The sequence below is a fragment of the Equus quagga genome, chromosome 9 (genome assembly GCF_021613505.1).
Source record: "Equus quagga isolate Etosha38 chromosome 9, UCLA_HA_Equagga_1.0, whole genome shotgun sequence".
Taxonomy (NCBI): domain Eukaryota; kingdom Metazoa; phylum Chordata; class Mammalia; order Perissodactyla; family Equidae; genus Equus; species Equus quagga.
Window position 1 is genome coordinate 120598814 of NC_060275.1, and position 22033 is coordinate 120620846.

Consider the following 22033-nt stretch of genomic DNA (forward strand, 5'->3'; position numbering starts at 1 on the left):
CCCCTCCTGCACCAGGAGCATCCTGACCCCAGGGCACCTCTTCTCCCGGTACTGGTCTGAGCAGCAGACCAACGGACAGACGAACCGGTTTCTGACCACACTATCAGAGCAGCTGACAGCATTCCCCGTGCTGGCCTCGTAGCCAGCTGAGGGCTCACTGTCCCAGCGCCGGCCGTCAGGAGTTACCTGTGGGTCTTTAACCTTCAATTCCGTGTCCACGATAGACACAGACTGCACGTTTCTGTTCAGAAAGGGTTCGTCAAACTCAGTCCACGTGTAGTCGCCAAACACAATATTGTGTCTGTTGAGCAGCTTCCTGACACTCAGCTTTACGTCCTCCTTTTTTGCGGTGCTGGGAAACAAAGCACACAGATGAGGCCAAAGTTTGCACACAAGACTTTAACAGTGCCATTCCCTTTCTCCTCTAACCGAGACCACACGCGAGAAGCACAGCAGTTCAGAGCGCAGGCAGGAGGGCCCGCCTGCGACCCTGGCGCAGTCCGTCCGCTGGCCCGCGGCCTGGGCAGCGGCCCTTGCCACCGGGAACGTTAGTCGACACATTCAGTGTTCAGGACGAGGCATGGCACTCGCTGGGCACTCAACACACGCTGGGCATCACCGCTGTCAAGGAAAGCGACGCTCCCACAGCTCTGGGTCCAGCGTCGGCACGCAGCCAGCGCCCAAGGCCTGCCTCCCAGAAAATCCAACGCTCTCATCTTGGCCTTCGAGGCTTCACGCGGCCCACCTCGCCACTGCCCTCCTGACACTTCACGCTCCAGCAACACCGACTGGCTCTGCCCTCACAGCTTGGTGCCCCACACACTGTCCCAGCCCCTGGGGCTGGTCCCCCACAGTGTCCCTTCACCCCGAGCCCTGCACACCGGCCCCTGGGAGGCAGGCAGAGCTAGAGCCTGAAAGCTCGGAGTCCCCTGCCGCGCTCTGTCCCCAGGCGGCCCCTGGACACAAGCTGACCCCACCCATCCTGAGGCGGGAAGGAAGCGGATGGGCCTGGAGTCACTCTGAAGGGCTGAGGGATGCAGGCTCCGAGGGGAATGCCCCCCACTCCCCATAACCTGGAGCTTTGTCCCCGGCCCCTTCGCAGCATGGGCTGGGGCTCAGGTCAGGCCGGGTGTGTACGTGCAGATGGGCACGGCTCTGGCCGGGACTCAGTTGAGGGCTGGGCTGGATGGGTCAGGATCTCCTCCTATGGGTGGGCTACACTCCAGTCCACCTGGGTGGGGTCTGTCTGGTGGGACAGGGCCAAGTCCACAGGGGTCAGGGACAGGGGAGGGTCAGGCTGAGTCCTGTCAGGTTGGGTTCGGGTCTGCTCGGGTCAGGGTCAGATTTGGTACCGTGAGTCCAGGTCAGATTCCATTCAGGGCCGAGTCAGAGCGGGTCGGGATCAAGTTGGGGTCAGGCTCAAGTTGGGGTGAGTCTGCTAGGGTTGGTTTCTGGTCGGGTCAGATCTGCTCAGGTCGGGGTCAGGTTCGGGTCGGGCCAGGTCGAGAACCGGTCAGGGCTGGGTTCGGGTCGGGGCTGGGGCCGGGGTCCGGGTTGGTCAGGCGAGTCCTCTGGGTCCGGCTGGGTTCGAGTGGGGGCCGGGCTCGGGTCGGGCAGGGGTTCGGGTTCTGGCGGAGCGGGTCCAGAACGGGTTGGAGACGCGTTCCGGTCGGGGCCGGGGTCGGGTCAGGGCGGGTCCGCCGGGTCGGGGCAGGGTTTGGGTCGGGCGGGTCCGCTGGGTCGGGGCCGGGGTCGAGTCAGTGCGGGCCCGCTGGGTTGGGGCCGGGGTCGGGTCAGGGCGGGTCCGCTGGGTCGGGGCCGGGGTCGGGTGTGGGGGGTTCGGGCGGGGTCCACGCGGCCGGCCGGCTCACCTGCCGCTCCGCTGGTGCACCTCCACATGGACGGTGGGCGCCTCGGCCACGCAGGACAGCGCCTGCTTCAGGTCGCCCACGGCCTCGTCCATGGCGCCCCCGCCACCGCCGCCGGGAGCAGCAGCGGAATACCGGCCGGAGAGTGGCCGCCGCCGCCTCCCACCCTGCGCCGCCGTCACCGCCGCCACAGCCTCCGCCTCGGCCCCGCCGGCCGCGCCCGCGCTTCGAATCTGCCGCGCTCCGCGCGCCGCCCCCGACCCGGAAGCGCTCGCTGCCGTCCGGTGGCGCCACTTCCGGCCGCGGGGCCCGCTTCCGGCGCGGCCGGGCGACCTCCGCGGGCGAGGTGGGCAGTGAGCTAGGGCGGCTGGGGCGGCGGCCGTGCTCGGGGTTCCGCGCTGCTGCCTCGGGCCCCGGGCCCACCCCACCGCCTCCGCCGCCGCCGCCGCCATGGGCAAGAAGCACAAGAAGCACAAGACCGAGTGGCGCTCGTCGTACGAAGGCGAGTGGCGGGCGCGCTGTGTGACCCCGGGCGGGCGGGGGTCCCGGGGACCCGGGCGGGGGTCTGGGGTCCCGGGGTCGTAGGCGGGGTCCCGGGGCTGAGGACGGAAATCTTGAGGTCTCAGGCGGGGGTCCCGGGCTCGTAGGCCGGGATCTGGGCTCGCGGGCGGGGCTCTGGGGCCCCGAGGACGTGGGCGGGGGTCCAGCTCGCTGCCGGGGGTCGCTGCTGCTGGGCGTTTGGCTCGCCTCTCTCCTGTATCTTCCGGAAGGGAGCGGAGCATCTCTGGGTCGTTCCCGCCCTGTCCCCTTCCGCCCGGTCCCTGGCTGTCCCCTGGCCTGCCGTGGTCCTGCACGGTGAGTGCCCCTGTCAGCGGACGGGGCTGCTGCAGGACAGGAAGGGGGCGCCCCCGGACAGGAGTTTGGGGATGGGGTGGGGCTTTCGCGTCCCACATGGAGGTCCTGTTCTTTGCCCGTGACAGTAACACGGCCCCCCTGAGGTGAGGTAGTGTGAAGGGGCAGGAAGTGGAGAGGACGGGGAAGTAACAGCCAGGCCACCTCGGTCTTGCCCCACCGTCCTTCCCCGGTGGCTTTGATGTTCCCCTGCTGTCCCTCCACCTCCTTGGGCCCCGGTGTGCTCCCTGTCACACCGGCTCACGGGCCAGCCTTCCCACCCAGCTGGTAGTGGTAGTGGTAGTGGGTAGTGGGGTTTGCCTGCACGCAACCTGGGCACACGTGGTGAAGGGCACCACCCGTGTCTCTGCAGATTACACGGACAAGCCCCTGGAGAAGCCGCTGAAGCTGGTCCTCAAGGTCGGAGGAAGCGAAGTGACTGAACTCTCGGGGTCTGGCCACGACTCCAGTTACTACGACGACAGGTCAGACCACGAGCGAGAGAGGCACAAAGAGAAGAAGAAGAAAAAGAAGAAGAAGTCGGAGAAGGAGAAGCATCTTGATGACGAAGAAAGGAGGAAGCGGAAGGTACAGCAGGGCGGCCTCTGGCATGGTGGCCCTGGGGCCCGGGCGACAGCAAGCCTGCGCGGTGCAGGAGGGGGCATTCTGTTGGCAGCGAACGCAGACCACGCGGCTGGTTGCTTCAGTGCTGGCTATCTGCCTGGGTCCGAGCCCAAGCCCGAGGAGGGTCTGTGTGAGGGGGTCTGGAGTAGGAGGGCTTTCCGTCTGCGTCACGTGTCCCCTGAGAGACAGGAGCTCTGTTTAAACCGCTCGCACTGCTCTTGTTGCCCTGCTGCTCGCAGGAGGAGAAGAAGCGCAAGCGGGAGAAGGAGCACTGCGACACGGAGGGGGAAGCCGACGACTTCGACCCCGGGAAGAAGGTGGAGGTGGAGCCGCCCCCCGACCGACCAGTGCGAGCCTGCCGGACGCAGCCAGGCAAGTGCGGCCCTTGCAGAGGTGCCTGGAGCGTCGGAGCTGGCCCTGTGAGGTCGCAGTTGACACCGCTCCTGCAAGCGCTGGCAGGGGGACGGCGCTTTGCTTGCAGGGCCTCACACAGTGCGCGGTTGGTCCCAGGTGCTTGCTGCCATCTCTGAACTTGGAGAGCGAGGCATGGCCGCTGATTGCTTGAGGCGTTGTTTTTGAGTCCGTGAGCTAAGAAGCTCGTTGTAGATGGGAGGATGCTGGTGCTGGCAGCAGTCATTCAGGCCATCAGAAACCTTGCGAGCTGTGCTGGCTCCACCAAAGGAAAGCTGCTTCCCAAGGAGGTGCTCGGGACCCTCTGGTCTGTGTGTGGTCACTTCCCTCGAAGGCTTTTGCTGGTCAGGAGGTGCGGGGTTGGAGGCTGGTCTGCTCCTCAGCTGCTTCTCCTTTTGACTTTGAGTTTGACCGCCTGGGATTTACTGGGGGCAGTGCGAGGTATTGTATGGTATTGTGTGGCAGTCGCGGTCGGTGGGGGAGGGTGTGCTGTTTTCTGGCAACACCCCTCTCATCTGCCAGCCGTTGCCATGGGGAGCGGGTGGGACTCAGGCTGCTGTGCATGTTGGGAAGTGGAGAAAGTCGGGTACAAAACCCCAGTTCGCTAGATGAGCGTGTCTGCAAGGTTAGCACAGTTGCAGGTCGTCGTTGGCTTTGTCTGATTACCTGTTTGAGCTCATAGGCCTGGGTCTTCCCCTCCAGCATACTTGGAGAGCCGATGGTCAGATGTTGCTGTCTTGGACCTACGCTGGTCACTCTCAGAGTGTTACTGTTGGGGACCCGCTGGTTTGCAGTCCTGTTGCGCATCGGCCCTGGGATCGGCCATTTTTCCAAGGAACCCTGCTTCCTTTGGAAGTCGAGATCTGGGCACTGGGTATGGCCCTCAAGAGACAGAGCTAGGAAGGATGATATACCTCCATTCAGCTTGTAGAAGGAAACACCTGCAGACAGCTGTGTTCACGTGCCCTGAAAACCGTGTTTTCACACCTAAGGCCCAGAGACGTAGTTAACAGCTGCAGTCCTCACAAGAGCCCGCGCACTGTGTGTTTTTATCCCCATTTTGCAGATGAGCAACAGGTGTGACCAGAAATCTAGGACTCTCCAGTAGAACGATGGTCAGTGAATCCAGGATGAACTTCTGTGTGCAAAGCCTTTGTTCTCTTGTTCAGACCTGCTCCGGGATGTGCCGGGCCCAGTTGTGATGGGGCTGGAAACACATTGATGAGTGACGGCTTGTGTTGATGTTTGAAGGCATATCGGCAGTCTTGGGGTTTGGGGCTCTTACCCTGTGGGTGCCCTTTCCCGCCCAGCTGAGCCGTGTGGAGGCCAAGGCTGGGTCTGGTTTGTCCTTGTCCCCAGTTCTTGCTGGAACCTAAACCCCTGAGACACAAAGCTAGGTACGTGCTGTGAAACTGGAGCTCTCCAGTGAAGCGATACCAAGGTCTTTTATTGAACCTGATTTTTTTGCTGTTTAAATTGTCAGCTGAAAACGAGAGCACGCCTATTCAGCAACTGCTAGAGCATTTCCTCCGCCAGCTGCAGAGGTAAAGAGTGTTTCTGAAGAGCTTGTGTGTGGGGACCTTTGGGCGGTCTTGGCGGGGTGGCCGAGCACCGTGTGGAAGCCCAGCAGGTGGGGCCCTCGAGTCCCCGCTTTGCGTCAGTGTCGGGTGTCAGAGACTCCGGGATGTGGACGTCACGGCTGGAGCCAGGATGCTAGTTTTGGAGTTTTTAGTGTATGCTAAATACCCTGCACACTTATAAAGAGCATAAGTTTTATTTTTATTTTTGAGAAACAAAACTTGGTCAGTTGTATCAGATTTTTTATTGTGAGGGATTTTGTATCATTTGCAAATCTAGATTTTAGGGGTCTTCCAGTTTAAATAAAGATGTTTTTGTTTCAGAAAAGATCCTCATGGATTTTTTGCTTTTCCTGTCACGGATGCAATTGCTCCTGGATACTCGATGATAATAAAACATCCGATGGATTTTGGGACAATGAAAGACAAAATTGTAGCTAATGAATACAAGTCAGTCACGGAATTTAAGGTAAATTAGTTTCAGTTCCTGAAATAATTGTCATGAAGTGTGTGTGTTTGTGTCCAGTAAACGCTACATCCCTCTTAGGTCGTTTCCAGTCGTAAGTTTTCACGTGTTTCTGTGTTTGGGCTGGTGTTTCACAAACATAGCCTCAGAGGAATGGGTTGGTTGTGATTTTCTCCGTCTTTTGGTCTAGAGGCTGAAGCGTGCGTTGGTGCTGTTAGAAGTGTGTTGGGTGAAGCAAGGATGTGTCTGCTTTGGCCTGGCTCCAGAGTGGGTATTTTTAGAGACAAAATTTTCCTGATTCTTAGTTTTGTCATGTGGTGACTGACATTACCATTTTTAGAATGGTAAATGCTTACATCTCCTGAGTACTTTGCTCTTTACTCTCTTTCTTGGCACTGGCTGTGAGAAAGAGAAATTGCTTATCAGCTTTGAAACTGGTGGGGGTGGGGGGGCAAGCAAATGAATGCTTGACAAAGTTGGCAATAATGTCATTTAGAAAAAGGCTTCAGATGTCTTTCTTAGTTTCTGTTAACTTTGGAAAAGCTTGACTTTTCTCTGTTTCCTGGAGACGTTGCTGGAAGGGTTTGCTGACTAAAGGGGCGTGGGAGAGAGAGGAAGTTTTCACAGGAGGATCCGGTGTCGCCCCAGAGGGCCGGTGGCTAATGGTAATCCCTGCCCTGAAGGCCTGGCTGCCGGCCCCCAGTTCGGGCTCTCACCCAGGGACGAAGCCAAGACGTGAGCAGCGTCCACCCAGCCCGTGTCCTCAGGAGAGTGTCCTGAGCCTGTCATACTTGGGGCCTCTGGTGGACAGGGGCTTGCTCTGGGGACACTGGCCCAGTGACTTGTAAGGGCCCCGGATGGCACGCGCTACATTGCCGCAGCTGGCCTCAGCGGTCATTGTCCATCCTGATGTCTAACTCACCTCTGACATGTGTTGTGCTGAGTCACTTGGTTAGGATGGTAAAATACTGATGTTCCAGATAGTTTGCTTTTAATATAAGTTGTTGTTGGATAAGACTCTCCTTATTTTAGGGAAAGTCTTTTTCTAGTAGTACTGGAGTAACTATCTGTAGACAAAATCTTAAATTCTATGGAAAATCCCCACTGCTAGAAGACGTGACTGTGCCCGCCTCTCAGTTCATCCCTTGACTTTTGTTTAAAAGACCGGGTTGTTGGCTCTTGTTCCTGTTCTGTCTGAGTCCCTCCCAGAGAGGGAGGAGGGCTGGAGATGGGAAGGGAGCGGAGGGAGCCGGCATTTTCCTCTTACAAAATATACATATTATGCTCAGAAAGCAGTTACAGACTTTAATAAGCTTCTCACTGGAAAATGCTTCATGCAAGACGGATGAACAATTATGAAAGTTTCTCTGAAAGAGTTTTTTTTTTGGGAGGAAGATTAGCCCTGAGCTAACATCTCCCAATCCTCCTCTTTTTTCTGAGGAAGATTGGCCCTGAGCTAACATCAGTATCCACCTGTGGGACGCCTACCACAGCATGGCTTGCCATGCAGTGCCATGTCCGCACCTGGGATCCGAACCGGCGAACCCGATGCCACCGAAGCAGAACGTACGAACTGAACCGCTGTGCCACTGGGCCGGCCCGTCTGAAAGAGTTCTTAAAAGTTATTTTTTAAATTAAAGAGCCAAATTTAATTGTTTCCCACTTAATTTCAGCCTCTTCTTTTTGGCCTGTTTTGACAGGAATCTAAACTCTTTGCTGTAGCCTCTCCCGTGTTTTAAACTTGATGAATTTTTTGTTTTTCTCTTTCCAGGCAGATTTCAAACTGATGTGCGATAATGCGATGACGTACAACAGACCAGACACTGTGTACTACAAGTTAGCGAAGAAGCTCCTTCACGCAGGCTTTAAGATGATGAGCAAAGTAAGGGCCCTCCCAGTGTGAGCCGCGCAAGCGGGAGCTGCCCTCCTCTGCGCTCTGCTTGCCTAGACAGATGCACAGCCAACGCCAGCCATTCTCCATCCGTCTGTCACTGGCCACGGTGTGGCCCTCCGCTCCGTGGCAGATACCCCAGACGCCCTCTGCAGGTCCCTCTCCTCCAAGCACTCTTCTCTTTCTCCCCCTGCTCCTGCCCCAGCGGTCACATCTCCTTTAGGGTTGGTAGAAAGTTCTGGATATGTTGATCTCGAGCCTGGGTGTCTGCCTCCCTGGATCGCAGCCAGCCTTATGGGTTTATTTTGTGTGGCTGCCTCGCTGAATCCAGATGGGCCACTCTGTCCACCCTGAGCGGCTTCCCAGTGCTGCCCCGTGAGCCAGGTCGCATGCGTCACTCGCCAAGGACCAGTGCCTTGTGCCTGATCGGCCTCTGGGGGCGGTGCACAGGGCCTTTTCGCCTCTGCTGGCTCTGAGCTCTCGCCAGCCAGTCGGCCACACCTTTTGGTGCCGACCCCCACGACCACCTGCCGTGCACCACCACGGAAGGGTCGCCCTTAGGCAGGTGAGGCTGTGGCCATCCCGCCCCATCCATCGTCGTGGTGCCTTGGCTCTGAGGGAGAGGTAAAGCCGCGCTCCCTGTGCTTTGGTTCCAGGAGCGGCTGCTGGCTTTGAAGCGCAGCGTGTCGTTCATGCAGCACGTGGATTTCTCTCAGCAGGCAGCTCTCCTGGGCAGTGAGGACGCCGCTGCTGAGGAGCCTGCTCCCGAGGTTGTGCCTGTGCAAGTAGAGACTGCCAAGAAATCCAAAAGGCCGAGCAGAGAAGTCATCAGGTAGAGGGACGCCGTCTGCCCGTTGGGGCAACGCCCAGCTCGGGAGAGCCGGTGTTCTGCAGGAGGGGCGAGGGAGGGCAGCCTGTGTCTGTGCTGACGTCTGTGCAGGGGCCGACAGACGCACTGCTTGTGCAGCCGGCAGGGGAGTGCGGGTCCTCAGGTGCTCAGGGCCTGTTACGAGGCAGCCAGGACATAACCTGGGCCCAGCGTTCAGAGGAAAGTGACACTCCTCCCCTGCCCACCTGGAGAGTGAGGAGTGTGGGTGACGAATGTCACCGTGAGCGCTGGGGGTGCCAGGAGACCCTGGGACCCCAGGTCAGTTCTGAGGGAGCAGTGGTTTGTGACCCACGCTTTCCACATGTCGCACCACCATGCTGCAGCCATCACGGTAACTTGTCCTGGAGAAGAGTTACATGCTGGTGACCAGGGCTCGCCCATCCCGGGCTCGGGGGACATGGGGGTGCCTCATGGGGCAGGCAGCACGCCTCAGGCTTCTTTCTCACTACACTCCCTGAGCTCCCTGCACCTGTAGCTGTAAACCCTGGGTGGGAGAAGGGGCCTTCCTGTAGTTTTGGGATCCCCAGGCAGGGCTTGCTCCCGCTGCTCCTCTGGGGGCTCCACCCACTTGCTTCTAGAACCTTCCAGAGGAGAGGCTAACTCCCTTGGGTGCTGCACCCAGCGCCTCGCTCACATGTGAGTCAAGAAAGGCGGCTTGGTGTGGAACCTGAGGTCAACCTGCTGGAGTCTCAGGGTGACCCTGGGGTGTTGCAGCAGGGGGTGCTCTCCAGCCCCGCCCGCAGCCTCGCACCCCATCCCAGGCCCAGAGCCTCGACCCTCCACAGGATTTCTGTTACTTCTGCTGCTGCCTTGAGTGACGCTGTAACCAGTGAGGCTCCTGTCTTGTGTCCTCTGTTGTTCTTGAGGTGGCTGAAGTGTGTGGCTGAGACATGAGAAGTACGGAACGTGTACTTGGCTTAGCCTCACTCTTCATCTTCCTGAAAGCATCCTGTTTGGCTGTGGTTAGAAAGAAAGGGAAGGGAGAGACAGCTTTGTGTGGCTCCTCAGGGTTCTCTTCGTGGCCTCAGGGCATTAGAGACTGACCATGGGGGCAAGGTGGGAGTGGTGTGCACCGTGGGCCTCCTGGTGATGTGTGCGGGGTTCCTGCATTGTAGCTGCATGTTTGAGCCAGAAGGGAACGCTTGCAGCCTGACCGACAGCACGGCAGAAGAGCACGTGCTGGCCCTGGTGGAGCATGCAGCTGACGAGGCTCGGGACAGGATCAGCCGACTCCTCCCAGGCAGCAAGGTAGCCCTTCCTGATGGGGCGGGTGTGTCTTCTGCCAGGACGGTGGCACAGCCGTCCAAATCAAGAGGTTAATACCAGGACGTCTAGTTGCAGCCTCGCCAGTGTCGCAGTGGTGCCTTTGTCCCCAGAGGGTCCAGCTCGGGAGCACGTGCTGCAGTCCTCACTGGCCGCTGGTACCTGCTGGCCATGTCTCCTGGGAGGGAGGGACGGGCTCCGGGCACCTCTCGGGCAGGCCCCTCGCTCACAGGAGTGATGTGTAGTGTTTGGACGCCTGCGGTCGGGTCCCGTCGCCTGGGTGTTGACCTTCGTCACTGGATAGAGGCGGAGCCCACCAGGCTTCTCCACTGTAGGTTCATCTGTTCCCCGGTGCTCATGTCTCTGTGTGCATGCCGTCGCTCGTGGGTCTCACCCGGTGCGGCCGCTGGGAGCCCGTCCAGTGTACTGCTGTGCTCAGGGGGAGGTGCCGCCAGCCCCTGCGCACCGGCTCCTCCTCTCTGACACGGGGAGTTCTAGACCCGGGTGGCCAGTAGAGAGCATGCGAGTCACGAGTGGAGCTTTGAACTTGCATGTGGGCTTGTTAAGGACACAGGTGAAATTAATCCTGATGTTTTCCTTGACCTGACATATCCTAAATCTCATTTCAATGCGTAGCACATATAGAGACTTAACGTCTTTTACCTCATTGAGTCTGGGGAGCGCACATTGGATTGTACGTAAAGACTTTTGAAATAACACTTTGGATGTATCACGTTATATAAGGTAGATTAAGATTACTTTTGCCTGTTTCTTTTCACTTACTTTTAACATGCTTGCCAGGAAGGTTGAGGTTTTCTGTGGGGTTATGTTGTGTCCGTTCGACCCGCTGGTCTGCACTCCTGTTGCTCTGTAGCCCTGGGGTCGGCCGTTCTCCATGGAGCCCTGGTTCCTGAGTGGAGAACGGCATTCGGAAACCAAGACCCTGGTGCTGGGTGTGGCCCATAATGGACAGAACCAGGAAAGGCCATGCACATACCTACAGCTTATAGAAGGAATCCCACACTGACATCTGTGTCAACATTCGACTGAAAACCGTGTTTTCAGACTGGAACCTTGGATTCCATCCTCACCACCTGGTCTGCTCCACATTCTCTCTTTCGTTTTGTAACTCCACCGTGAAAAACCTGACTTGCGGTGCCCTTAACCCACATACCTGCTCAACAGTAACAGTTTCCCACCCCTACGCCCTACACACCCTGCTTGGGCCCCGGTTCTGTTCCCGTCACTGCTCTCTGGATGTCTGGCCCCTGCCTCGGGCTCCAGCACCCATGCCAGGCTGCCGTCGCTTCTCGCCCCCTCCCTACATATGCCAACAGCAGCATGAGCGCCGCCTCTTCCGGGTCCCCTGTGGCCTGCAGTGGAGGAAGCAGTCTTGTTTGGTGGTGGTTTTAATGGAAATGAGTCTCAGGTGCTTCAGAGATGGTGCCTGTGGGCTGCCCATCAGTACCATGACCTTGCTGGCCAGTGTCTCGTTCCACCTCTTTTTGTTCAGGCTTCTGGCCTACTGTCAGCAGTTCCCAGGTATTTTCTGTTTCGGAAGCTCCTTTTGGAAGGGTCATGAGAGCCTGTCTGAGGAGTCCTCTGCTACATACGTGTGCATGCTGTCGTTTGCAGGCAGGTCTTAAACGAGACCCCAGGGAAGGGGCCTCTGCTCTCTGTTGGGGAGTGAGTGACCATTGTGACCTGTGGGGCTCATCCCTGTTGGGCCACGTCCGTAGGTCTCTGTCTTGTTGAAGCTTCGGTAGGAATCTCTGCGGTGGTGGAAGTCACGGGCCGTCCCTCGGCGGACGGGCTCAGGCGCACTTCCTTGCAGATGGGCTACCTAAAGAAGAACGGAGACGGCAGCCTGCTCTACAGCGTGGTCAACGTGGCCGAGCCGGATGCTGACGGTGGGTGGCCCCTTGCGCGGCTTGGCCTTCTGTGGGCTGCACCGCATGCTTTTAAGTTCTGTTCACGCACAATGATTTTAAACCCGTGCAACCTACTCAGGGTGCCCGTTTCCCGTGGAGTGCGTGACGCCGGCTGTGGGGTGCAGATGGGCAGCCCTGCCTGGCTTCCTGCCCCTGCACAGCCCCCGTGACATGGCACCACACCACCACACGTGTGGTCGGTCGGTGGACTGCGGGGCAGAGGTGCTGCTTTCCCAGGCTCTCTAGGATAGCCTACAGGACTGGGCCGCACTCCCGCAAAGCTGCGGAGAAGTCCTTGCTGATACCATCACAAAGCGGTTCCCTACAAGTTCAGTAAGGGCTCCTTCTTCAGAAGCCAGAGTGCCGAACTCAGCCCCCCTCAAAGCTCGAAAGAGGTAAACCTGGGTCCAAACGTGAATTCTAGAGGAAAATCCCCAGTTGATAATTAGATCAGGGAGATCTTGGAGGAAGCGTAAATTACTGGGTCCGTCCAACCTATATGTCACTTTTATGGTCTTTAAGAGGTATTTTTATGCTTTTCTCTCTCTTTGAAAATGTTTCAGAGGCCTTTCCTTTAAAGGAAAGCAGAGCTCGCTCAGATTTGGGATATGCTCATACGCACACGAGGGAGCGGAAGCACCTTCCCTTGGACTTGCCCATGTGGGCGCGATGATGTGCCTGGTGGCATCCTTTTGCTCAGCCCTAGATGGGCAGATTTATCGAATTTTTTGGATGCATGCAGAGTATAAACTGACCAGCGTCTTTAGTCTTTAGCGAAAATGAATCATGGCGTTCTCTGTAGGAGGATAGGCAAGTTGATTAACACTAGCTTAGAAAGAGGACATCGAGGTTGAGGTCCCGGTCAGGGCTGAAGAGGCCTGCTCAGGTCACGTGAGCAGAGTGTGCTCGACGGGAGCAACACAGGAAACCTGTGGTCAGAGGAGTGTTCGGGCCGAGGCTGCACTGTGGCGGGAGGTTTCCCAGAGGTGTGAGCAGTCCACCGCTGGTGTTGTGGTCACAACGCTGCAGATTTTCGTTCTGCCTTCTTTGGGGTGGTCGTGAAGTGACCCTGGAGTGCAGTTATGGTTTGGGAGTGGCAGCTGGCTGTGGTAAATTAGATTTTGGATGGTCTCTCGAGAACCCCTGGGGCCTTCCTCCCACACGCCCCCACAGTGAGGCCGAGAGAGTGCTGCGGGCTGCGTGCGGCGGGGGCTTCGCAGCCGGCTGCTCACAGCTCTGGTCCCCTGCAGAGGAGGAGACCCACCCGGTGGACCTTAGCTCGCTCTCCAGCAAGCTGCTCCCCGGCTTCACCACACTGGGCTTCAAAGACGAGAGAAGGAGCAGAGGTGAGTGTGTCGGGAGTATGTGGGGCACGGGTCCGCTTGTCACGGCCAGGGGGTGAGCCCCCGATCCCTCCTCCAGGGTCTTCCTGGCTCGCTTGTCTTTACTACTGTGTGCACATTCTGATTTTGAAAGTAATCAAAAAATTAATGTCACCTGAAATGTTGGAAATAAGAATTAGGTTGGGCAGGCCCCTCCTTTGCTGTCTGCTCTTTCTTGGTGGGTGGGTCTCAGCCGTGGGCTTTGTGAAGTCCTCCAGGTGGCTGCTGCGGTCCTTGGTGGTGCTGGGACTCGGGGCAGGTGGTCGTGGTCCTGCGGTGGGATGCTGATGTCCTCCAGCAGGCTTCCTTTCATCCATTGGAAGGGGCGCGATGCCACCTGCCATGCGCGGAGAGAGCTGTGCGTGGAAGGCTCTAGAGAAAGATGGGTGTGCACGCCAGACGGCGGCTGGGCGGGCACAGTGGGGTTGGGGGTGGAAGGGTGTGAGCGTGTTCTCTGCGTTTGTGTTCTAGCTGGTTTGCGTTTGTGGCAGGCTTTCCAGTTTGTTTTGGAGTGTCTGCAGCCGTTTTATTCACAGGGGACAGTCGGCATTGTCTGGAGATGTTTTGATTGTCACCCCGGGGTGCTACTGGCATCTAGTGGGAGAGGCCAGTTCTGTATCAGGTCACAGCCCTCCTGGCCTGACGTCCTTCCCACGGTGCCAGCACGTGCCTCCCTCAGGGTGGCGGCCCCTGCCTCTCTCTGTCCCCTCAGCAGGAGCTGGGCTCTGTGGGCTCCGTCCCCAGTGATATCTGGGACAGCCATGAGCTCTGCAGCCTGTCGGGCTCACTCCCTTATGGATCGCTATGCCTTGTTTGCCACCCTTGGCTCAGAGGTAAACGAGGGCTGGGGCAGCGACTCTGGTAGTCATGCCTGAAAAGCCGCTCTGGTGTGCTTGTACCCGGGAGTGGAAATCTCACAGAGAAGGCCAGGCGCTCAGGGCTGCCTGTGCGTGGGGCGAGCTGCTGCAAGGACAGTGCAGCGCGTCCTGTGCGGGCTGGGGTCTGCGTGTGAGGCTGATGTCCTCACTGGTTCCCTTTCTCTTTTACTCCCAGTCACGTTTCTCTCAAGTGCCAGCACCGCGCTGTCAATGCACAATAACTCAGTGTTTGGTGACTTGAAGTCGGATGAAACGGAGCTGCTCTACTCTGCCTACGGAGACGAGACGGGTGTGCAGTGCGCACTGAGGTGAGCGTCGGGCGGCGTGGCGTGTGCAGAACGCGGGCTGGTTTCTTGCCTGGTGTGGGGTCGGAGCCTTTTTCCTGGTGAATTCAGGGCCTGCTTGCAGGTGTGTAGCAGAGACGGCCACTGGCAGCAAGTCTAACTTCCTAGTCCGTGTCAGTGAACCACTCTGGTCTGCTGCAGGCTGTCTTGAAGGCCACAGTTTTAAGAAGGCGATGACGTGGGCTGTCGCTCAAAGAAGAACATAGGTGTGTAACCCACTGCGTGTGCTTCCTAAGAACCTGTTTCACAGTTGTATCGAAAGGTGGTTCCTGGTGGCTGTCTTAGCTCCGGCTGCCAAAACAAAGGAGGCAAACGGGGCAGCTCAAACAGTACACATTCATTGTCTCCCAGCTCTGGAGACTGCCCTGCAGATCCAGGTGTGGGCAGGGCTGCTTGCCTGAGGCTCCTCTCCTGGGGTGTAGACGGCCGTGTCCTCCCTGTGTCCTCACAGGGTCGTCCCTCTGTGTGTGTCTGTGTCCAGATCTCCTCTTGTAAAGACACCGGTCATCTTGGATCAGGGCCCACCTTGAAGATCTCATTTTAGCTCAGTCACCTTTTCAGGGCCCCATCTTCAAACACGGCCGCATCCTGAAGTGCTGGGGGTTCAGCCGTTGACGTCCACATTTGATGACATAGTTCAGCCCCTGACAGTGACTAGGGTGTAATATTAGAGTTGGAGATGTCCTGCTGCGTTTCTATAGGACTGTTTTTGTGTTCATTTTTTGTTTTCTGTGGCAAAGTAGAAGTGGGCCATTTTTGCAAAATTTTAGTAATTTTCTATGGGGAGAGGAACTTAATTTTGCTAGCCTCTTAAGAAATGGAATATTTCCATATTAGATCTTTGCTTTATTTCAGAGAGATTACAGAATGTATTTGGAGAATAAACAAGGAATCGGTTAGCCCCTGATAGAGTAAATGAATCCCTAACCCAGATTTTTCTGAGAAAAAGAAAGTAGAAGTGGAAAACCGAGGAGAGATTTCTTTCGGGAGAGGATGGTGTCACAAGAGGGTGACCCTGCCCTTTCCCCCGTCACCCTGTCACCCCATCACCCTGTCAGGGTGCTCACAGCTCTTCAGGGCAAGTCACCTCCTGTTCAGGTGGTGTCGTGTGGCCAGACTGAGTTTGCCTCCCCCCAAGTGCCTGCTCCTGAGATGCACACGGAGCCCATGTGCCATCTAGCGAGAACCACTGTGTGAGCAGCACACTCGAGGAAACAGGGCCTGGCCCCTTCCTCCTGGGCCTCCCGCGCCGCCCTCCCCAGACTGCTCGCCGTGAGCATTCCAGCCGGTCCCTGCTCCCTTCTCAGTGGTCACTTCTGTGGTTTACCGTGAGGTGCTCCTGGTGGAGCCTGCCGTGTTGTCGTGGCTTCGTGCCACGCCAGCAGGCCTCCTCGCTCCGTGTGAAGGTCTTTGAAGTCTCGGCAGCCCTTCCGAGCCTTTGCCTGGCTTCTGATGCTAGACCGTGGGTGTTTGTTTTCTGCCTCCTCTTAAAGGTTTTTGGTTAGGTTTCTTTGTTTTCTTTAAGCATTTGTATGGTCCAGAATCAAGATGACACTAAGAGGTGTACGTGGAGAGTCTTGCTCTCACCCTCGGCCCCTCCCCTGCCCAGTAGGTAGCCACCACACTGTGCATCGCTCCTCAATCTGGATATGCCTGTGCGGCTTTTACTGGAGTTAGGGTGCGGTATCTTACATGTGTATGTGCACACACTGTTCTTCATCTTGCCTTTTTTAAAATTAATTTTTTCTCAAGATCTTGTTAATCTTTTTGGGTCATGGACCACTTTGAAGATCTGATGAAGGCTGTTAGTCCCCTCCCCACAACTACCACATCCGGGGGGTCCGTGGCTCTCGATAGACCCTCTCTTGTGGAGGAGCATCCGAGGAGGGTGCTGACACGGCAGGTGTCTGCAGTCAGGACTGCGGCCTTGGGGACAGAGTTTGGAGCCTAGCGCACGTGGCGTTCCTTTCAGCCTGTTCTCTCACGGCCCTCCCAGCCTGCAGGAGTTCGTGAAGGATGCTGGGAGCTACAGCAAGAAGATGGTGGATGACCTCCTGGACCAGATCACAGGCGGGGACCACTCACGGATGCTCTTCCAGCTGAGGCAGGTGGGCTGCGCGTGGTGCCACCCCTGTGGGAAGAGCCCATCCGAGCGAGCAGGCTCTTAGGGCAGAGTGTGCTGTTTTTAGGCAGTCACTAAGCTGCCCTTCCCTCACTAGTTTTTTATTTTTTATTTTTATTTTAAACAGTTGATTTCTTTAAAAGAGCCTTAAAAGTAAAGTCTTCTCTGTTGACCACACAGTCATCATTTCTGCGCTCTTCGTTACTTTCTGTACACACAGATTTTTTCATCCTCTGTCATTTTCTTTGTCCTGAGGCATTTTCTTCAGTATTTCTGATAGTACAGATTTGGTCACAGTCTGAGGAAGTCTTTATTTTGCCTTCACTTTTGAAATTCACCTCCCTTGGTGTGGAGTCATAGTAGACTGGTTTCCCTCTCTAAAATACGTCTGACTTACCTTGTTTCCGAAGAAGTGTCTGCAGTCATTTTTATCTTTTTTTTCCATTTGCAGTGTGTCTTTTTTGGTCAAGATCAAGGACTGGCAAACATGGCCCACGAGCTAAGAGCGTTTTTTGTATTTTTTAAAGGTTGTAAGAGAAGAAGAATTTGCTACAGACGGCCGTGGCCTGAACAGCCCCAAACACTTGCCCCCTGGCCCTTCAGGGAGAAAGTCACCAACTGCCGCTCTAGCTGCCCTCAGATTTTAACCTTTACAACTCATTTTCACCAGTGCATTTTTCGTGTGTCTCAGTGTGTTTTTCTTTGTGCTTATTCTGCTTAACGTTTGCTGAGCTTCTTGGACCTATTGGTTTATAGTTTTCATTAAGCTTGGAAGATTTTCAGCCATTAGTTCCTCAAGTGTCATTTCTGCCCATACCCTTCTTTCATCTTTTCTCTGGGACTTTGACACATGTGTTGGATGTTTTGATATGTTCCACACATCACTAGTGCTGTCCTAATTTTTTCAGTCTTTTTTTCCCTCTTTCAGTTTCAATTGTTTCTGTTGCCGTGGCTTCACATTGAGTGATCTTTCTTATGCTGTGTCTGAATCTATTGTTAATCCCAGCCAGTGAATTTTTCATTTGAGATACTGTGTTTTTCATCTCTAGAATTCCGTTTGGACTTTTTTGCTTATAACGTTCTCACGTTATGTTCATGTTTTCCTTTAAATCTTGGGCACATTCATAATATTTATTATAGCTGCTTTCAAAGTCCTTCTCCGCTAATTCTATGATCTCTGGCGTTTCTCGATCTGTCTCTATTGGCAGATTTTCCTCTGGTTAGAGGCCATGATTTGCTGCTTCATTGTTTGGGTTCTAGATATTATGCTGTTGAGTCTAGACTGCACCAATATAGCAACCACTAGCCACATGTGGCTACTGGGAAATTTGGATGTTACTAGTCTGGATTTAGATATGGTGAAAGTATGAACTACAAACTAGAACTTGAAAGACTACTCATGGCGTCGCCCCGTGGCCGAGTGATTAAGTCCGCGCACTCTGCTTCGGTGGCCCAGGGTCTCGCCGGTTCCACTTCTGGACGCGAGCATGGCACCGCTCTTCAAGCCATGCTGAGGCGGCGTCCAGGGGCTCAACCAGAAGGACCTACAACTAGAATATACAACTATGCCCTGGGGGTTTTGGGGAGAAGAAGAAGAAGAAGATTGGCAACAGGAGTCAGCCCAGGGCCAATCTTTGGGAAAAAGAAAAGAAAGGCTCGAGGAAGAGGAGGAGCTTGGAGCCTCTCTTCAGCAGGAGCCCTTTAGAGACGTTCGCGACGGGGCTGTAAGACGCCTCAGTGATGTTATGTGGACTACATGTTTGAATAAAAATGCTTTCACTGTATTAGATTAAGTGAAATATGTTAAGATCAATTGCACGTTAAGATTAATTTTAGTGTGGATACTAGAAAACTTAAAATTAGGTGTGTGGTTACATTATATATTTGTTGGACAAGGCGGGTCTGGATGTTATAGTCTTCCTTTAGAGAACGTTGATGTTCGTTTTGGCAGAGTGGTTACTTCTGAGTCACCTGATCCTCCTGGCGCTTGTTTTAAGCTGTGTAGGGTGGGTCTGGGCAGCCTTCAGTCTAAGTTTCAATGAGGCCCCTGCTCTGGCCTGGTGGAGTTGGGGCCTATCTCGCCCGGCGTGCCTGGCTCTGTAGCATTTCATCTGTACCTGCACAGGTTGGCATCAGCCAGGCTCGAGGTCCCTCCGGGATGTCCAGAGCCCCTGCTCTCTAGACTGTCCCGCCAGCTGTGATCTCCCACTCTTCCGCTCGGCACGGCCGCCATGCTCTGGGTGCTGTTCTCTGCCCTGCTGTCTGCAGGTTTCCTCCGGCGCTGCCTCTGGGCACAGCACCTGAAGCAGGCACCTCCACACCGTGTGGCAGACACAGCGGGAGGCCCTAACATGTGCTGGCAGCTCAGTTTCCCCTCTAGATTGCTTTCTAGATTTTCTGCAAGGGAACTTGTGCTGCAGAGTTTCATAATTTTAGATGTGCCACAGCACTAAATAACGTATGATACTAAAGTGTATACGTTAGCGGAAGCTTGTATGAGGTAACAGACATGAATGATGGCAGTATTTCTTTTTCTGCTTACAAGTTTGTGAAAATCATAACACAGGTGAATCTCAGAAACATTACTTTGAACAAAAGGTCACAGGTAAAAAGTGTGCAAGCTGAATAGCTGTTTTTTTTAGGTATGTACACAGGACTAGGGTATTTTTAAGGTAATGCTCCTACCAGATTGCAAGACAGTGGCTCAGTACAGCATTCAGGCTGTGATCTCTGCACGAGGTGGTCACATGTGCCTGGGTCCCGCTCAGGCTGTGGTCACACACGTGGTGGTGAAGGCTAAGTCCTCTTCCAGACACTCTGTAGGCCAAGAAGGACACATGGCCCCATAACCCTGCCCATCTCGGGGGCGGGGGCACCGTGAGGGTCTTGCCCCATCAGGATTTGAACTGGTCCCGGTGCCTCTCATCTTCAGGCTAAACCACCAGACCCAGTGTTTTTCCTGAGCTGCCCTTGAGACACGGGGTACAATGTCTGACATTTTTGTTTTTAGCCATGCGAGGTTCAGGAACAAGGTTGGGTGTCATCTCGCTCCTCCTCCTCCTCCATTTTGTCTTAGGGTGCTCTCAGGCACTCAGCCCCAGGGTCTCGGGGGTGCTACGTGATTCCGGCCCTCGTGGGTCCCATTAGCTCTTTCTCTCACACTGTGCCAGCTGTCGAGAAGCCCGCAGGGCCCGGCCCGGTCTTTCCAGTGTAGTTATGAGCATGAGGACAGCCCCAGTAGTAGTGCCTGTGCCGGTTTTACTTCACGTGGGTACGTGATGTGAGGAAATCTTCCTTCTATATGAAATCGTTTTGGAAAAGCTGGTTTCTTTCTTGTTTTCTTTGCAGAGGAGAAATGTTCCAGTGAAGCCTCCAGATGAAGTAAAGGTGAGTTTCATGGATATGTAAGTAAAAACCTCGTTATTGGGGTTCCCGTAGGGAAGGTTGTGTTCAGCCTTTGAAATGGAGTGGTTGAGTCGAGCTTTGTGTACTGGTATTTAGAAACTGGTTAAGTTCCTGACGAATGAGATTAAGTGGCAGTCTCCCCCTCCCTCAGCTTTTAATGACTTGGGGTGAGGGACGTAAAGCCAAGGTACGTTCCTCCAAATCTAGACACAGGAATCCTAAGGTGCCCGGGCTGGGACAGGCAAGGTGGGCCTGCTTGGGTCTTGCGGGGCAAGTAGCATGTTTTGTCTCTGGTCCCGTGGGTTCTTCGGCCTTCCCCAAAGATGGGCATGCCAGCAGGCACATGCCGTGTGTTGCCAGTCAGGTGTATGTGCGCTGCACACTCGTGAGTGAGACGAGCCCAGCAGTTCTAGGTCCTTGGGGCCTGCCGGCACCCGGAGTAGACAGTCTGTGTTTGAGGAAACTGTTGTGGCCCAGCCTCAGTTTCCCCCTTTCTCCTGCCCTTTGGGAATAACTTGGAGTGTGCATGTTGACAGCCAGCTTTGAATACAGTTCCCATTTTGGAGCAGAGGCGCCAGCATGTTGGGCAGGGCATGGGGGCCTGGGCCACAGGTGTTACCTGGCCTCAGTGGACAGAGGGCCCACCTGGAGCAGGAGCATCAGGTGCCTGTCAAGTGGGGGCTCTTCGAGTGATAGAACCAGAGAAGGTGACACGGGTGTCTCTCCTGAGGGTGTTCTCCTGGTGTTGCTAGGTCCTTGAGGCAGCCAGGATTCTGCTCAGCATCTCTGTCTGGGTTATGCAGACACCGTGGTATAGAGTGCAAACCCCACACGGTGTCTGAAGAGCTGGGACATACTGTAGGCCACTCTAAGCTGGGAGCCTGGCACATTCCCTCTGCCCCTGCCAGCAGGGCCTCTGTGGGGCAACCCCCAAGCAGCGGCAGGGAGCTTTCAGAAGGGGCTCCTATGCCTGTGCTGTCCCTCGCACCAGGGGCACAGAACACCTGCTGGTGGCAGCTGGCTCCATTCGGTGCCTTCCCACCTGCATGCGGCGTGCGCATGGTGTTGACACGTGAGGGGCACTCGCCTCTCTCTGTCATTGCATTCACTCGTGCACCTCACGGCCTGTATGTCAATATGCTTCTGTCATCAATCAGGGCTCCCAAACGTTTCTGCAAATAAGTGTTCCTGTTTTTCTTTCGATTTAACTTAGCGTGTCCAAAGACACCAACTTTAATGATGTGATTTTCAGCATTGCCTTAGAATGTAGGTCTCCACACCTAACACGTGGGCAGAACTAGCCAATGGAAGGACGAATTCCTGAGCAGTCTCCCACAGGTGAGCCCTGGAGAGGCTACCTTGGGAATGCACACACACTCAGTTGCTCTCTTGTGGTCTCTAGGGAAATCTGTGCTTCTCAGTGCTTTTTTACTGTTGGAATAAAATGTGAGCAAACCGATTTTTTTTTTCAAGTTGTCTTTATGAGCTCCAAATTGCCTCATCCTTTAGGATCACCAGGTAATCCTGTAACATCCTTGAATGCCATGAGCTGTGGGGAGATTCTCCATGTGTCTGAGATGCAAGGGCTTTGGTGTTAAGCCCTGGGCAGGGGAACTCACAGCTCTAAGGCTCAATCTTCAGTTATGGAGCAGATTGGTAGTGGTGGGCTTGTTGTAGGACTTTGTGGTGACCTTGGCTCTGGGCCTGGCCAACACCGGGCTCTGTGAATGTGAATTCAGCCTGACTTGCTGATGGCCTAAGTCATCACTAACAGTTCCTCTAGGGAGAAATTTTTATCAGAGCACAGACAGAAGTAGGTTTTCTGAAAGCCAAGCGAGGAGGGCAAATTCACAGATCACCAGGGTTAAGACAGCCCAACCAGAGAGGCTCACACCCAGGCCATGACAGCCCAACGGTAGAGGGTTCACACACAGTCCATGACAGCCCAACGGGAGAGGGTTCACACCCAGGCAGTTATAGCCCGACGGCAGAGGGTTCACGCCCAGGCCATGACAGCTCAACAGGAGAGGGTTCACACCCAGGTGATTACAGCCCAAGGGAAGAACGTTCACGCCCAGGCAGTTACAGCCC

The 22033-nt window shown here is 55.5% G+C and overlaps 2 protein-coding genes across 17 annotated transcripts in view; one reads left to right on the forward strand and one right to left on the reverse strand.

The window, feature by feature from the left end:
- Window positions 1–2089, reverse strand: part of TRIP13 (thyroid hormone receptor interactor 13) — a 17854-nt gene extending 15765 nt beyond the window's left edge. Inside the window, exons 1-2 of the mRNA XM_046671303.1 lie at window positions 1872–2089; window positions 187–352 (exon numbers count right to left, since the gene is read on the reverse strand). Coding sequence (XP_046527259.1) covers window positions 187–352; window positions 1872–1963 — 258 coding nt within the window. The 5' untranslated portion in view covers window positions 1964–2089. The remainder of the gene's footprint in view (window positions 1–186; window positions 353–1871) is intronic.
- A 78-nt stretch (window positions 2090–2167) lies between these two features.
- Window positions 2168–22033, forward strand: part of BRD9 (bromodomain containing 9) — a 25801-nt gene continuing 5935 nt past the window's right edge. The window contains exons 1-14 of one of the 16 annotated variants that reach the window (XR_006890075.1): window positions 2168–2370; window positions 3133–3347; window positions 3623–3755; window positions 5278–5338; window positions 5696–5840; window positions 7609–7719; window positions 8385–8560; window positions 9733–9865; window positions 9953–10211; window positions 11620–11790; window positions 13062–13157; window positions 14247–14379; window positions 16412–16519; window positions 19886–19924. Coding sequence is in view for 12 of the 16 variants with exons in the window: in XM_046671295.1 (XP_046527251.1) it covers window positions 2319–2370; window positions 3133–3347; window positions 3623–3755; window positions 5278–5338; window positions 5696–5840; window positions 7609–7719; window positions 8385–8560; window positions 9733–9865; window positions 9953–10211; window positions 11620–11790; window positions 13062–13157; window positions 14247–14379; window positions 16412–16523; window positions 17065–17184 (1917 nt within the window). In the remaining 4 variants the exon portion in view is untranslated. The other 15 variants (XM_046671295.1, XM_046671290.1, XM_046671292.1 and 12 more) reach the window with 15 other exon arrangements.